The sequence below is a fragment of the Hemitrygon akajei genome, chromosome 4, assembly GCF_048418815.1.
Source record: "Hemitrygon akajei chromosome 4, sHemAka1.3, whole genome shotgun sequence".
Lineage (NCBI taxonomy): Eukaryota > Metazoa > Chordata > Chondrichthyes > Myliobatiformes > Dasyatidae > Hemitrygon > Hemitrygon akajei.
This window is the reverse complement of record NC_133127.1, coordinates 39,225,696-39,243,970: the sequence shown is the minus strand read 5'-3', so window position 1 is coordinate 39,243,970 and position 18,275 is coordinate 39,225,696. Positions and strand designations below refer to the sequence as shown.

General features: G+C 43.8%; 1 protein-coding gene across 1 annotated transcript in view; it reads right to left on the bottom strand.

The window, feature by feature from the left end:
• stpg2 (sperm-tail PG-rich repeat containing 2) overlaps positions 1-18,275 on the bottom strand; it is a 533,079-nt gene that overhangs the window by 513,949 nt on the left and 855 nt on the right. Inside the window, exon 2 of the mRNA XM_073041898.1 lies at positions 1,347-1,453. Within this exon, the coding sequence (XP_072897999.1) occupies positions 1,347-1,453 (107 nt within the window). The remainder of the gene's footprint in view (positions 1-1,346; positions 1,454-18,275) is intronic.

Sequence of the window (18,275 nt, the reverse complement as noted above, 5' to 3'; positions counted from 1 at the left end):
TGGATACCGGGCATCCTCATTTCCTGAATCAACCTACCAGATCTCTCATCCATAAGCACGAAGATCACTTGAGCAGGACTGGTCTCTCCATATCGGTGATATTCCATTTGTCCTATCCCTCGCCTCTTTCTCTGCAACTTAAGACTAGTGAGTTTTCTTAGTTTTACAGCTCTGACATAGGGTTTTCTGAAACATAAACTCCACTTTTTTGTCTATAAAAATGCCTGATCATTTTTCTATTTTGCTTCAATTTCTCTTTACTATGCTCCTGATTTAGACACAACACAGACAAGAAATTATTTAGGACATAGAGTACAGATTAATTCAGCATGATGTTGTGTCGAGCTTGACACCATTTTATACTAAATACCCTCTTCTTGTGTGCCATGCATTTCCCTCCATTACTTATATATTCATGTGTTGGTAAAGGCAATTACTAAAAGCTTATTACACTGAAGTTAGTTACATTGAAGAAACATTTCAGAAGTATCTACAGGAGCACTTGGATTGTCAAACCATTTAAGGCTCTGGACCAAGAACTGGTCAATGGGATTAGTGTGGACTGATATTTAACTGTAGGCATGGATACTGTGCACTGAAGGACCAGCTTTATATGCGATTTTATGACACAATGAGGGCCTTATAGTCACACACACGTCAGCTTAGAATGGCATCCTGATTCATATCCACAGAATTAAATAAGCTGACATTTAGTGACAACCTAACGGCTTTTAAGGTCACTTACTTATGCTGGTTCACCACTTATTGGGACTTACTTAATTCAATCATGACATGATGAGTTGGGCTTGGAACTGGTGACTGTTGTAGAAGAATTACTTGTATAATATATGATGTAGAAACCTGTAACTTGATTCTAATAAAATAAAAATGTTATAAATTAACATTAAGATAGCAAGAGCTTTGGAATTTTCCATGTAAAACACTCACCTGTAAACAAGCAATGAAAATCTCTCTATGCAATTTATAATTCTTTGCATACACTTCTATATTTTTTCCATCGGTGATTAGCTTCAGAGAGATTTTCAACATTAATAATCTGTGTGAATAGCATTATCGTATTGTTAAAATGCAATAAACTTTCAAAAATTTTTTATGCAGCAGCTGGGATCAAAAGTCAGTTTTTCAGCGTTGTATCAAGCTATTGAGTTTAATGATCAGCTACCTACAATGACATATACTCGGGAATTCTAACCAACATGCACAAAGAGGTCATATGCCTACAGTAGCTATACCAGAAGTTGCTCCGCAATTACTTGGAAATATTTGCTGAATTTATAAGTCCGTCTTATCTCTTTTATACAGAACTGGCAGGGACTTCATCCTACCTGAACAGGATTAACGTCATAGTGCTGTGGACCTGGAGCCAGAAGAGCTCCCGGAGTAATGAGCACAGATTCACGGCTTGTCAAAGACAGAAAGGGAGCATATCCATCTGTAATGAAAGAAAACTAACTTAGAGATTTTTTTTTATCCTGCTAACATGCTATTTTAGAATCTATGTTTTATAAAATATTGTGAACATTCCTTCTTAAGATGCTGGAAAAGCTTCAAAGAAATATTTTTAATAAGCCAATTTTATTGCCAGTTTTAAGTGAAAGACAGTGGTGGGAGGTGTCCAGGTAAATTATCAGATTGCATGCCAGCTTTAAAGGATAAATTAGAAGATTCAACACTCCTGTGGAAAGCTGTTATTGACGGATTCTAGATGAAAAGTCATCAAATTTGTGTGGAGACTGCCCATGTTGTAACTTGGAGCGAGAAACAAAGTGCTGGTGGAACTCAGCAGGTCAGGCAGCATCTGTGGAGGCAGAGAGATGGCTGACATTTTGGATTGAGACCCTGCATCAGGAACAGAAATGCTGACTATCCCTCTTCTTCCACAAATGTTGCCTGACCTGCTGAGTTTCTCCAGCAATTTATATTTCTGTTTGCATTCGTGTGGCTCTAAATCCCACTCCATGGCAGCCGAGACTGAGACTTTTAGCTGCACCGCTGGAGGTGTCATCATCCACATGGGATACTAATCAAGGAAAAGCTACCTTCGCAAAAGATTTCATAAAGCTGCTTCAAGGAAAGAGGAATTATCCTTCATGTTATGGCAAATGCCCTTAATCAACCTACATTGATCATTATCTAAATGTTGCTTCGGGGAACCTTGTGGCCGCTTTCTTTGATGCTATAACAGAGGCTAAGAAAAGTTTTGCTCAGCTACATTTGGAGTATTGTGTGCAGTTCTAGTCCCAACGTTATAGGATGAATTTGGAGCCTTTGAAGAAGGTGGAAAAGAGGTTTAAATCGTAGACATGAGGGGTACTTGCAGATGCTGGGAAACTAGAGCAATGCACAATGTCCTGCAGGAGCCCAGAAGCTCAGGCAGCATCCAAGGATGGAACAAACAGTCCACACTTCGGGCCAAAACCCCTCATCAGGAGACCTGAAGAAGGGTCTCAGCCTGGTGTCGACCGTTTGTTCCCATCCACGGATGCTGCCTGACATGCTGGGCTCCTCCAGCACTTTGCGTGTGTGTGTGTGTTGCGAAAGATGTTTACTTTGACGTTGTCTGGATTAGACAGTATGAGCGATAAAGGGAGGCAGAACAAAACTTGGATTGTTTTCTTTGGAGCATTAGAGGCTGAGGGGCTACCTGATGGAAGTTTATAAAATTACAAGAGGCATAGAGAGAGAAGAGCTTTTTTCTCCCCCAAGGTAGATTTGTAAAAGCTAGAGGACACGGGTTTAAGGTGAGATGGGAAACATTTGAAGGAGATGAGCAGGGCAAGTTTTTTTCTTTTAAACACACAGAATAGTAAGTGCCTGGAAAGTACTGCCAGGGAAGCAGGTACAATAATGACATCTAAAAGGCTTTTCAATAGATGCATGAATATGAGGAGATACGGCTCATTGCAAACAATGACTCCCTTTTCATTTTATGTATTAGGCTTTTCTAGTTTGAAATCAAATGCTTCAATTTATTTTCCCTAACTACCTGTGATACCCAGTTACTCATTATTTAATTAAGTAAATAATGGATATTTCCCTATTGGATATACTGTATAAGTAACTATCATATGACGCCTAGTTTCACAAACACATGGAAACAACTTCAGAATCCGAATCAATTTTATTAACAATGTTGTGAAATGTATTGTTGTGTGGGAACAGTACAGTACAAGACATAAAACTTATCATAATTTACAAATAAATATAAATAGTGCAAAACAGGAATGATGTGGCAATATTTATGAAACATTCGGAAATCTGATGGCAGAGGAGAAGAAGCTGTTGCTGTACCCTGAGTCTCAGTCTTTAGGCTCCTGTATCACCTCTCAATGGTGGGGTGTTTGTGCCCATGATGCAGCTAGCTGTCTACAACCCCCAGCGGTCACTTTCAATCCGAGCCTCTATATCAGGAGATGAATGACCCAGTCAGAATGCTCTCCACCATACACCTGTAGAAATCAAGAGTCTTTGCTTTCGTACCAAATCTCTTCAAACTCCTAATCAAGTAGAACCACCGTCATGCCTGCTTTGTAATTGCATCAATGGTGGACCCAAGTTAGATCCTCCCAGATGTTGACAGCCAAGAACGTGAAGCTGCTCATCCTTTCTATCACTCACTGGCTCCTCAGTGACTGGTGCGTGTTCTCCCGAATTCCCCTTCCTGAAGTCCACAATCAATTCCATCAAACATTTTCATAACCCTCCTATTTTCTGCAATAATTCCTTCTTGAATAGAATCAATAAATTGTAACAGCATGGGAGGAAGCCATTCGACTTGTCCTGTAGGTCAGTCCCATTCCATACTCACTCTATAACACAAGAGATTACTTTCCCTCAAGTGCTTTTCTAAATCCCTTTTCAAACTCCAGAATGGCTATTTTCGCCGTCGTTTCAGACAGTGACACAGTTTCCTACATGAAGAACTTTTCTTCCTATTCTCCATGCATCTTCTTCCCAGCTCGCAAAATCTCTGTTGCCTGATCCTTGGATCATCTATTATTGAGGCAATAGACAAGATGGCACGGTCTTACTGGAGAACAAGTGATGAACAACACAACAACAATCATAGGAGCAGCTACTCTGCAAGTCCTGATGCTGGACTTCAACCCAAAACATCGAAATTACTTTCTCTCCGCGGATGAAGCTTACACTGCTGAGCTCCTCCAGCAGATTGATTGTTGCTCCTGATTCAAGTAGTCTCTTGTGTTTCCACTTGATGAACAGAGAGATTTAGGGATCCAAATTCTCTGAAAATAGCAACACAGGTGTACAGGGCAGTGAAGAAAACATGTGGCATGTCTGCTTTCACAGCTTGGGGCACAAAATATAAGGATTCTGATATTTTATTGCAACTTCACAAAGCTGCACTTGGAGGACTGAGCACAGGCATAATTGCCTAGAACTTGATCTCTGGTCTGTATGCCAATTACCTTGGAATTCAAAAACGGTGCTTAACACGCTGTTGACATTGCAGCACAGTCCAGACGGAGGTGACTTTCAAGCCAGAACCTGCTCTGGAAAGACTGAACTACCCCAGTTTGTCCAGCAGGTGGCGGGCTAGCTTAGATTCGGTCATCAGTCATTCATTCAGCATTTTAATACTGTATAAGTCTGCCGGCTCACAACAGGGAAGGACATTCCAATGGTTATAACAGTTTCCCCAGAAACTGGGAAGATCAGAGACCATTACAGCGGGGCAGCGGGGTCATGGTAGCGCGGCAGGTAATGGAGCTACAGCACAGTTCCATTTTCCCAGGTCCAACCTCATCTCCAGTGCTGTCTGCATGACACTTCCCCATTTCCCCTGCGCTCCAGTTTCCATAAGACAGTAAGACGGAGGAACAGAATTAGCCCATCGAGTCTGCCACGCTATTCCATCATGGCAAACATGCTGATGGGTTAAGAAGGGTAGGTGGCAGGGGAAAGAAATGGGAGTTTATGGGCATGTGGGAGAGAATAGGTTACTGGGAGACATGTGGGAAGGGGTACTCTGGGCTGAATGGTCTCCTTATATGAGACAAGGGAAGTTAATTGAATTTTATTAACTTATGAATTGAGAAACGACACTGGGGCTCAGTCTGTAATGCTGAATGATATCTGGGGTTGGGATCACAATCGTGTACAAAATGTAGTGGCAGAGAAGGTGTGAGACTTAATAGAGAGCACATGACAGCGGGATTAGAATTGGAATGTTCTAGCAAGCTCAAGGCTCAAATTGTCTCATTCAGGGATTTTCTTTGCTTCACTACTTGAAGCCCTCCCTTCAGCTGCCAAGGCCCTCATTTCTGGAATTCCTGCTATAATCCTCTCCCCCTCTCCCCTCCCGTAACACGGCAGGGAATCTGTTTCTTTGACCAAGCCTTCCATCAAATGTCTCGTTCAAATTTGTTGGTAAGTAGCTCCTGTGTCAATACAACGTTGTTGTCAGGAAGAGGAAACTGAGAAGTGATCCTTGACAGGTTTCTTACACGGGAAACAATAGCAAGGCACTGTATAATTAAAATTGAATAAATCCTCAAAGCAAAGGAGCTGCTGGAATGGTGGAAATAAATTTAAATTACAGAGCAGCCACAAAGGCCAAATGAAATGTTTCTCTGCTGCAAATACCAACTGCTCACATCAGATGTAATGTCAGTAATCACCCTTTTCTTCACTGAAGTCACTTAGTTTCAGATTCATCCATGGCTGACGGCATAAATGAAATGCTTTAAATCCAAGAGTCTTATAAAATTCCCAGAAATAGCAGAAGGGCCTAAAATTGGGAGCATTCTAGAAGGAAGCAAAGAAGCCTAAAAAAATTGATCTAAGACAGAACGAGAAAGGTAACTGACAGAAAAGATGGACTGAAATGGGATATTTCAGGTACTTGAAAAGAAAGGGGCTAGCGAGGGCAAATGTGTGCTCCTTAAATCAGAATCAGGTTTATTATCACTGAAACAGGTCATGAAATTTATTGTTTTGCCAAAGCAGTGCAGTGTAATGGATGAAATATACCATCCCTTATACTACCTAAATATATTGATCTAAATGGACGGCTTACAAAATGAAGTTTTTCACCATATCTCTGTACAAGTTCAACGTTCAAAGCAAATTTATTATCAAAGTACATTTGTCACTATATACAACCTTGAGATTCATTTTCTTGCAGGCATACTGTGGTAAACTATGTATATCTTTCTGGACACGCCCCTCTGCTGTTAATAAAATTGATGCACCATCAATAACTCTCGGAGACTGGAAGTGAACAATAGGCTTTATTAACAGCAAAAGGAGCACAACATCTCAAAGACTGAGGGAGGAACAGTGCCCCAATCGCCTTTATACAAGGGTCTGTGGGAGGAGCCACAGGAGCAGTCAGCAGAGGGGCATGTCTAGACAGGTATACATAGCTGCTGGCTAGGGGTATTGCTACTAGTAGGACCACGAGCTATAATCCCCAGGGGAATGGACAGGTGGAGAGGGAGAATGCCACGGTGTGGAAGGCCACACTCTTAGCCCTTAGGTCAAAGGGATTGCCGGTCTCTCGCTGGCAGGAGGTCCTCCCCGAGGCACTCCAGACCATCCGCTCCCTGTTATGCACGTCCACCAATGCCACCCCTCATGAGTGACTTTTTTCTTTTCCCAGGAAGTCTGCCACTGGGACCACCCTACCAGTTTGGCTGACATCCCCAGGGCCAGTGCTGCTCTGGAAACATGCGCAGAGCAATAAATACTCCCGGATGGTCGAGAGGGTTCACCTACTTCATGCGAACCCCCAGTATGCCTACGTGGTCTTACCTGATGAGCGAGAGGGCACGGTCTCCATCCGCGACCTGGCGCCCACAGGAGCAGCAGACCCCTGCCCGGAACACTCCACGGTGACTATGAACCCCGTACCCACCGATGTATATACCCACGAGACACAGCGCACGCCAAGCCCTACACAGATTCCTCACGACACTCCCATACCGGGCTCAATGCACATGCATGAGGGATTACTGATGCCTAACGGGCTAGCACCTCAAGTCAGGCCAGAGCCAGCACAACCACTGTCACCAGTGCAATCACCACCGGCACTGGTGCAATCACCACCGGTCCTACGTAGATCGCAGTGACAGACTCGACCGCCTGATAGACTTGACCTGTTAATATACTTGTAAGAAACTTCGCCCCATGGGGACTCTCTTTTAAAACAAACTGGGGGTGAATGTGGTAAACTGTGTATACCTGTCTGGACACGCCCCTCTGCTGACTGCTCCTGTGGCTCCTCCCACAGACCCCTGTATAAAGGCGATTGGGGCACTGTTCCTCCATCAGTCTTTGAGATGTTGTGCTCCCTTTTGCTGTTAATAAAGCCTATCGTTCACTTCCAGTCTCCGAGAGTTATTGATGGTGCATCACATACTTAAATCAATAATAGAATAAAACCAGAATACTGTAGAATCAATGAAAGACCATACTAACTTGGGCATTCAACCAGTATGCAAATGCAAAAAGAAATAATTAATAAATAAAGAAAGAAAGAAAGAAAGAAAGAAAGAAAGAAAGAAAGAAAGAAAGAAAGAAAGAAAGAAAGAAATAAGCAAGCAAGCAAGCAAGCAAGCAATAGATGAAGAGTCGTTGAAAGTGAGTCCGTAGATTGTGGGAACATTTCAGTGATGAGGCAAGTGAAGTTGAGTGAACTTATCCCCTCTGGTTCAAGAGCCTAAGGGTTGAGGGATTATATCTGTTCCTAAACCTGGTTGTGTTGGGCATGAGGGTCCTGTACCTCCCTCCTGATGACAGCAGCAAGAAGAAAGCATGGCCTGGATGGTGAGGGTCCTTGCTGATGAATGCTGCTTTCTTCCGAAACACTCCCTGTAAATGTGGGGAGGTCTTTACCTGTGATGGACTGGGCTGTGTACACTACTTTTGGTATTTTCATTCTAGGCCATTGGTGTTCCCATATCCGGTCATGATGCAACCAGTCAGTATGCTCTCCACCATACCTTTATAGAAATTTGCCCAATGTTTAAATAGCATGTTAGATCTGTGCAAACTTCTGATGCACGTATTCACTCCAAAGTTTCATATAACTACGACATAACTTCTCAACTTTTATACTGAACGCATTCAACAATAAAGGCAATCATGCTGTCCACCTTCTCCACCAGCCTATCTACTGACTCAAGAAACCATAGTCTTGCATTTCCAAGAATTTCCTCCTGAAGTCCTTCTACTTATTGCATACTTTCCACTTGCACTTGACTACATATCACCTCACACATGTGGATAAACTCTATCTGGCATTTCTCAGTTCAAATTTTCAGATGAACTATTTCCTGCTGCATACTTTGACAAATGTTCTCACATTACAAGTCCATCAATTTTCATGCCATTTTTAATCAGATCACCTAATTTTTCATGCAATCCATTGATATGTATTATAAACAACAGAAATCCCTGCACTGAAGTTTGCAGACCACCGCCCAAAGACCTCCAGTCAGAAAAATACACCTGTACTATATCCTCTGTCTTCTACGACCAATCCAATTTTGGATTCAGTTACCAACTCACCAAGGATCTGATGTGACTTCATCTCTTGGACCAGGCAGCCATGAGGAACATTGTCAAATGTTTTATTAAGGTCCACTTAAACAACATCTATTCCCCTCTTTCATCAATCATCTCTGTCACCTCCTCAAAAGGATCAAACTAAATTCCACAACACACACAAAATGCTGGTGGAACACAGCGGGCCAGGCAGCATCTATAGGGAGAAGCACTGTCAATGTTTTGGGCTGAGACCCTTCGTCAGGACTAAAGATAGTAAGAGATTTCAAAGTAGGAGGGGAAGGGGGAAATCCGAAATGATAGGAGAAGACAGGAGGGGGTGGGGCGAAGCTAAGAGCTGGAAAGATGATTGGCAAAAGGGATACAGAGCTGGAGAAGGGAAAGGATCATGGGACGGGAGGCTTAGGGAGAAAGAAAGGGGGAGGGGAGCACCAGAGGGAGATGGAGAACAGGCGAAGAGTGATGGGCAGAGAGAGAAAAAAAAGAGGGGGGAAATAAATAAATCAGGAATGGGGTAAGAAGGGGAGGAGGGGCATTAATGGAAGTTAGAGAAATCAATGTTCATGCCATCAGGTTGGAGGCTACCCAGACAGAATATAAGGTGTTGTTCCTCCAACTTGAGTGTGGCTTCATCTTGACAGTAGACGAAGCCATGGATAGACATATCAGAATGGGAATGGGACGTGGAATTAAAATGTGTGGCCCACTGGGAGATCCTGCTTTCTCTGGCGGTCAAAGCGTAGGTGTTCAGCTAAATAGTCTCCCAGTCTGCGTCGGGTCTCACCTACCACCCCACCAGCCTCCAGGTCCAACATATAATTCCCCATAACTTCCGCCACCTCCAATGGGATCCCACTACCAAGCACATCTTTCCCTCCCCCCCTTCTGCTTTCCGCAGGGATTGCTCCCTACGCAACTCCCTTGTCCATTCGTCCCCCCCATCCCTTCCCACGGATCTCCCGCCTGGCACTTATCCTTGTAAGCGGAACAAGTGCTAAACCTGCCCTTACACTTCCTCCCTCACCACCATTCAGGGCCCCAGACAGTCCTTCCAGGTGAGGCGACACTTCACCTGTGAGTCGGCTGGTGTGGTATACTGCATCCGGTGCTCCCAGTGTGGCCTTCTATATATTGGTGAGACCCGACGCAGACTGGGAGACCGTGTTGCTGAACACCTACGCTTTGTCCGCCAGAGAAAGCAGGATCTCCCAGTGGCCACACATTTTAATTCCACGTCCCATTCCCATTCTGATACGTCTATCCATGGCCTCCTCTACGGTCAAGATGAAGCCACACTCAGGTTGGAGGAACAACACCTTATATTCTGGCTGGGTAGCCTCCAACCTGATGGCATGAACATTGACTTTTCTAACTTCCGTTAATACCCCTCCTCCCCTTCTTACCCCATCCCTGATTTATTTTCCCCCTCCTTTTTTTGTCTCTCTGCCCATCACTCTGCCTGTTCTCCATCTCCCTCTGCTGCTCCCCTCCCCTTTTCTTTCTCCCTAAGCCTCCCGTCCCATGATCCTTTCCCTTCTCCAGCTCTGTATCCCTTTTGCCAATTACCTTTCCAGCTTCACCCCACCCCCTCCTGTCTTCTCCTATCATTTTGGACTTCCCCCACCCTCTCCTACTTTGAAATCTATTACTATCTTTTCCTTCAGTTAGTCCTGATGAAGGGTCTCAGCCCGAAATGTCAACAGTGTTTCTTGCTATAGATGCTGCCTGGCCTGCTGTGTTCCACCAGCATTTTGTGTGTGTTGTTTGAATTTCCAGCATCTGCAGATTTCCTCGTGTTTGCGAAACTAAATTCCACAACTGTCATGGTGAGATTTGAACTTAACTTGAAATTGTTCATCCAGACCTCCGAATGACCACTCCAATGAGTTAATTTCTGTAGCACCACCACCCTTCCCTGCCTCCTGATCAACAGTTAAATTGGAATCACCTCATCCCGGTTTATGACCAACAGACTGCAATCAGAAGACTGATCCAGAATTCGCCAGTTCCCCCGAATATTCAATTTTTTTCCACATTCTGTGCTGCAAAACCAGACGCTGGCCCGTTCTGGCCTGATTGCCAGTTAAAGCTGCCTCACCTCTCACTTGTACCAACACACGGTGAAAAGCTTGTCTTGCATACTGTTTATGCAGATTAAATCACTACACAGTGCATTGAGTTAGAATAGGGCAAAACAATGCAAAATGAAGTGTAAAAGCAACCAAAAAAGTGCAGTGCGTGTAAACGATGAAGTGGAAGATCATATCAAAGTAGATTGTGAGGCCAAGAATCCATCCAGCTGCACAAGCTCCAGCCAAGAGCCTGATAACAGTGGGATGGCAGCTGTCCCTGAGCCTGTGGTATGTGCTACCAGGCGTTTGAATCTTCTGCCTGATGGGAGAAGAGCAAATGTCTGGGGTGGGTTGTGTCTTTAATGACACTGCCTGCTTTATCGAGGCAGCACGAAATACAGGTGGAATCCAAAGGGAGGAGGCTGGTCCCTGTGATGTGCTGAGCTGCATCCATGACTCTCTGCAGCTTCTTGCAGTCACATGCAGAGTATTTGCCATGCCAAGCATTTATAATCCAGACAGAATGCTTTCTATGATGCATTGACAAAAATTGGGAGAGGTTGACAGATCATACCAAATTTCTGAGGAAGTAGAGGCGTTGGTGAACATTCTTGGCAATGACATCACTGTGTTTGGACAAGGACACGCTATTGGTGAGGTTCACAAGCAGGAACTTGAAGCTCTCAACCCTCTGAACCTTAGCATTGAAGATGTAGACAGGAACATGTGATCAGCTCCTTTTCTGAAGTTAATGACCAGCCCTTTTGTTTCACTGACACTGAGGGAAAGGTCATTGTCATGATGCCATGGTTTTCTATCTCCTTCCTGTATTCCGACTTCTTGTTATTTGAAATGGAGCACGCTGCAGTAGTATCATCTGCAAACTTGTAGATGAGCTAGAGGGAAATTTGGCCACACTGTCTTGAGTGTACTGGAGTAGAGTAGGGGGCTGAGGATGCAACATTAAGGAGCACCAGTGGTCAGGACAATCGTGGCAGAGGTGCTGCTGCCGCCGATCCTTACTAATTGAATCTGTTGGTCAGAAAGTCAGGCATCCAGTTGCAGAGGGAGGCACTGACCCCCAGGATCAGGAGTTTGGTGGTGAGTTTGCTTGGAATAATGGTATTGAAGGCAGAACTGTCGTCAATAAACTTTAGTCTGACATGGGTGTCTTCATCGTGCAGATGCTCCAGAGACGAGTGTAGGACCAGCAAGATAGCATGCGCCACAGACTTGGTTCAGGGGTAAGCAAATTGAAGGGGTTGAGGTTGTCCAGAAAGAGCTGATGCAAGTCGTGACCAGCCTCTTGAAGCACTTCATGATGGCAGAGAAGAGAGTCACTGAGCGGTAATCATTAAAGTGCATTACCTTGTTTTTCTTGGGGACTGGGATGATGGCAGTCTTCTTGATGCAAGAGGGAACCACAGCCTGAAACACGGACAGTTTAAAAAAGTCTGCAAGTACCCCTGCCAGCTGATCCACACAGGATTTAAGACATGGCTGGGGACACCCCCAAGGCCCGATGCTATCAGCAGGTTCACTCTCTGGAAGACTGATCTTACGTCTGAGACAGTGACTGTATATTCGGGTGAACTGGAGACTGTCAGGGTGGGTGGTGACATACTCGTTCGCTTCTGTTCAGAACAGGCATAGAAGCTCATTAGGAAGGGAAGCAATGCTGCTCAACTTCCTTTTGTAACCCTTGTAAGCCCTGCCACAGCTGACAGCTGGGCTGGTGCTTATCTTAGCATCTCTGATAACTTTATGGAGGTCAAATCTTAATTTCATGATGTCTAGAATCATAGATCACAAAATATAGAACACAGCATAGTACAGATCAGGAACAAAACTTTTGACCCCCAATGTTGTGCTGAACTGATTAAACTAGTAATTAAATGCCAAACTAAGCCAATTCCTTCTGCCTGTCTGATGTCCCTATCCCTCCATTCTCTGCATATTCCTGCTTGATGTCCCTATCCCTCCATTCTCTGTATATTCCTGCCTGATGTCCCTATCCCTCCATTCTCTGCATATTCCTGCCTGATGTCCCTATCCCTCCATTCTCTGCATATTCCTGCCTGATGTCCCTATCCCTCCATTCTCTGCATATTCCTCCCTGATGTCCCTATCCCTCCATTCTCTGCATATTCCTCCCTGATGTCCCTATCCCTCCATTCTCTGTGTATTCCTGCTTGATGTCCCTATCCCACCATCCTCTGCGTATTCCTGCCTGATGTTCCTATCCCTCCATTCTCTGCATATTCCTGCCTGATGTCCCTATCCCTCCATTCTCTGCATATTCCTGCCTGATGTTCCTATCCCTCCATTCTCTGCATATTCCTCCCTGATGTCCCTATCCCTCCATTCTCTGTATATTCCTGCCTGATGTCCCTATCCCTCCATTCTCTGTATATTCCTGCATCTATGAGCATCTTAAATGCTTATCTGCTTCCACTACCAGCCTGGCAGTGCACGCCAGGCACCCACCCCTCTGGGCATAAAACAAAACTTTGTACTGCACACCTCATTGAACACTTCCCTTCTCACCTTAAATGAATGTCCTCTAGTAATAGACATTTTGACTCTAGGGAAAAAATCCACCAAATATGGTGCATATAGATTTTCAGAAGGCCCTCAGTGAATTCCCCCCAGGATGGCACGTTGGTACTTGATCTGCCCTACAGTTCCAACAATCCATATATAAATATTTAGGGAAATTGGGGAAACAGCAGGAAACTGTACCGAATGAAAAAGATTAGGCATGTCCGTGCTGAATGATGGAGTAGGCTCCAAGGACTAAATCACTTATTCTTGCTCCAAATTCTTATGTAGTTATTTTCTTACAGTATGAATACTAAATTCAAGTCAAGTCGAGTTTACCAATGTGCACAAGTAGAAATACAATGGAAAAACTTGCTTGCAGCAGCAGCACAAGCATGTAGGTACAGGCAGGTTGTCTATACCTATGGAAAACAATTTCCGTCATGCTGAGAGAACAATAATGAAGCAATTTCAACTGTGGTCATAGTACTAAACTTCTTACCTAAAGTCATTCTTTTCAACAATGCATAACACAATATTTAACACAGTAAAGTATATTTTCTAAAATGGAATAAAAATCACAGTAATCGATGAATATCTATAAAGAAAAGCTAAGTCAAACCTTTCAACATTTATATTTTTACCAACTTACTATAAATTTGATACCCAGTATAATTTCTGCTGAGCATTTCCTACAATTTCTAGTATTTGCCATTTTTACATATTTATTATCTTCATAAGCATTCCCATATGCAGTGTTTGCAGTCATAAGTATAAACAATCAGTGGCTATTTTATTAGCTACATCCTGTGCCTGATAAAGTGGCCACCGAGTGTACGTTCGTGCCTTCTGCTGCTGTAGCCCGTCCACTTCATGGTTTGACAAGTGTGTTCAGAGATGCTCTCCTGCACCCATGGTTCCTTGAGTTACTGTTGCTTTCCTGTTAGCTTGAATCACTCTAGCTATTCTCCTCTGACTTCTCATTAACAAGGCATTTTTGCCCACAGAACTCCCACTCATTGGATGTTTTTTTTTTAAATTTTGCACCATTCTCTGTAAGCTCCAGAGATTGTTGTGCATGGAAGTCCCAGGAGATCAGCAGTTTCTGAGATACTCAAAAATGCTCTGACTGGCACCCTGACTGACCGACATTCCACAGTAAAAACCACTCAGATAACAAGTCTTCCCCATTCTGATATTTGGTCTACACAACTGAACTTTTTGACTATGTTTGCATGTTTTTATACATTGAGTTGCTACGACATGATTAGCTGATTAGATATTTGTATTAACAAGTAGGTTTACAGTTGTATCTAAAAATGTGATCATTGAGTGTATGCCCCATTCTCTTCGATGACACTAGTAATCTAGTAGACAACATACTTTCCTTCTGAGTCGGAAAGTTGTCGTTTCTAAGTCCCATTCCTTTAACATGTCATTCTAGACCTGCAATGGAAACCATTCTGGGGTGGTAAATTGGATTAGTAAGTATGCAGATGATACTAAGGTAGGTGGTGTTGTGGATAATGAAGTAGGTTTTCAAAGCTTGCAGAGAGATTTAGGCCAGTTAGAAGAGTGGGCTGAGCGATGGCAGATGGAGTTTAATGCTGATAAGTATGAGGTGCTACATTTTGGTAGGAATAATCCAAATAGGACATACATGGTAAATGGTAGGGCATTGAAGAATGCAGTAGAACAGAGTGATCTAGGAATAATGGTGCATAGTTCCCTGAAGGTGGAATCTCATGTGGATAGGGTGGTGAAGAAAGCTTTTGGTATGCTGGCCTTTATAAATCAGAGCATTGAGTATCGGAGTTGGGATGTAATGTTAAAATTGTACAAGGCATTGGTAAGGCCGAATTTGGAGTATTGTGTACAGTTCTGGTCACCGAATTATAGGAAAGAGGTCAACAAAATAGAGAGAGTACAGAGAAGATTTACTAGAATGTTACCTGGGTTTCAGCACCTAAGTTACAGGGAAAGGCTGAACAAGTTAGGTCTTTATTCTTTGGAACGTAGAAGGTTGAGGGGGGACTTGATAGAGGTATTTAAAATTATGAGGGGGATAGATAGAGTTGACGTGGATAGGCTTTTTCCATTGAGAGTAGGGGAGATTCAAACAAGAGGACACGAGTTGAGAGTTAGGGGGCAAAAGTTTAAGGGTAACACGAGGGGGAATTTCTTTACTCAGAGAGTGGCAGCTGTGTGGAACGAGCTTCCAGTAGAAGTGGTAGAGGCAGGTTTGGTATTGTCATTTAAAGTAAAATTGGATAGGTATATGGACAGGAAAGGAATGGAGGGTTATGGGCTGAGTGCAGGTCAGTGGGACTAGGTGAGAGTAAGCGTTCGGCATGGACTAGAAGGACCGAGATGGCCTGTTTCTGTGCTGTAATTGTTATATGGTTATATTCTCTAGGACTGCTACATTATCAGAAATGTCTTCTTTCAGATGAGACGTTACACCATGTCCCCTTCATCATGACTTTTCAAATGGAGTTCGTAATCCTACTTGGAGACACAAGAGACTGCAGATGATGGGGCAGGCTCCCAGTGCAAGGTCCGAGCTGAGAGATTGACCTTTTTCATGAACACATGTTTCCTGACTCCCGACCATCGGTGGTTTCTACAGGAGGTGCTGTCTCAGAAAGGCAACATCCTTCATCAGAGGTCCCCACCATCGGGGACATGCTATCTTTTTGCAGCTACCATCAAGCAAAAGGCCTGAAGTCTCACACCAGCAGGTCCAAAAACAGCTATTTCCCTTCAACCATTTGGTTTTTTTAATGAATTGGCAAAACGGTTTAGAAACACTATGGCCACTTTGATCTCTTGGCACTAAAATAGATTTTTTTTTCTTTATTATTCTAATTTGCATTCTCTCTTGTAGAAATCATTTACAGTTTATGTTTCATTTATGTTTTTTTTCTTGTGACTGCTGCTGATGATACCATGTGCCTGTGATGCTGCCGCAAGTGCGATTTTCATTACTCCTCAGCACAGTGCATATGTCAATAAACTTGACTTTGAATTTGACCTGCTTAGCTCCTCCAGCAGTTTTCTCTTGCTCCAGATGCTATTTATTTTCGCACATTTTTTTTCTCAACCAGCATCATGCAAGGAAATCTCTCGGCCATTAACAAGCCGCAATTTATGGGATCTTGCTGTGCACAAATAGACTACCATATTTCCTTCATTATAATAGTCACGTACTCCACTCGCACAAATGGGAAGTGGAAGGTGCCACATAATTGCAGATCCTTACCCGTTACTTGCCAAGTTGGACTTGTGACAGATGCAGATTAATGGACACACTCACTGGATTGGGGGTGGGGGACGCCTAAGCCTAGTGACCAATGGAAAAATGTGGTTGCTGCCCAAGAAGCTGTCAAGTGGTAGAGCCAGAGCTTGGGTCCATAATATCCCATCCTCTTTGTTTCATGACCATCATGTGGAATGTATGTACAACATGTTCTGCATATTGTTTTAATCTATGGACAGAGCACAGAAACAGGCCCATCTACCAAACTCGTCCATGTCAACTGTGTTCTCTATCAAGCTAGTGCCATCTACCTGCATTAGACCCATAGTCCGCTAAAACCAGTGGAGGGGGGAGGGGTAAAGACAGGTGTTGGCTCCAATGGGCTAAGTGGACTCCTTCAGTACATAGAATTAAGAGAAACAGGAGGCACAAGAGATTGCAGATGCTGGACTCTGGAACAACACAGAAGATGCTGAGTGAATAAATCAGACAGAATCTGTGGCAAATGGCATTGTGGGAGGAACTCAGCAGTCAACATTCTGGAGGAAACCCTTCATCTGCATTGAGTCTCAACATGGACCAGACTAAAGAGAGTCTTGTGGACTTCAGGGAGGTGTAGACTGACCACTCCTCCATGGAGAGAGTTCAGAGCACCAAGTTTCTGGGACTGAACATAGCGGACAGTCTCACCTGGTCATCTCACACCACCTCTTTAGTCAAGAAATTGATCATTAATGGAGAATGTGTGGAGCAGGTTAAGACCTACAAGTATCTGGGAGTACAGTTAGACGAGAAGCTAGACTGGACTGCCAACACAGATGCCTTGTGCAGGAAGGCACAGAGTCGACTGTACTTCCTTAGAAGGTTGGCGTCATTCAATGTCTGCAGTGAGATGCTGAAGATGTTCTATAGGTCAGTTGTTGAGAGCGCCCTCTTCTTTGTGGTGGCGTGTTGGGGAGGAAGCATTAAGAAGAGGGACACCTCATGTCTTAATAAGCTGGTAAGGAAGGCGGGCTCCGTCGTGGGCAAAGTACTGGAGAGTTTAACATCGGTAGCTGAGCGAAGGGCGCTGAGTAGGCTACGGTCAATTATGGATAACTCTGAACATCCTCTACATAGCACCATCCAGAGACAGAGAAGCAGTTTCAGTGACAGGTTACTATCGATGCAATGCTCCTCAGACAGGATGAAGAGGTCAATACTCCCCAATGCCATTAGGCTTTACAATTCTACCGCCAGGACTTAAGAACTTTTTAAAAGCTATTATTAATGCTTTTTGAGATAGTGATTTAGATGCATATCATATTTTTTTTTACTGAGTTAAGTATTGTATGTAATTAGTTTTGCTACAACAAGTGTATGGGACATTGGAAAAAAGTTGAATTTCCCCATGGGGATGAATAAAGTATCTATCTATCTAAGAAAGAGCAACAGCATTTCCAATTGCCGAGGGGATTGAGGCAAGTGAGGCTCCCCTCCCCTCATTCTAACCAATTTTGACAGGAGCAGCGCTGAGAGTGCCCTGACCGGCTACAGGAATGACAAGGCACCTGACCACAAGACTCTAAAAAGGATTGTGAGGTCTGCTTGAGAGGATGTTCAGTGTCTCTCTTCCATCCACACATGACATTTATCAGAAGCCCCGCGTATGCAAGCCTTAGCATTGTCGAATATCCCTCACATCCATCCGACAATCTCTTTTGACTTCCTACCGTCAGGCATGAGATCCCGAGCATTAGGACAAGGGCTGTTAAGATGGGCAACGTCTTCTTCCCTCAGGCCATGAAACAACTGAACTCCCTTCCATCACCTAGGTCTCATCAGGTATGAAGTGCCAGTAGTGAAATACT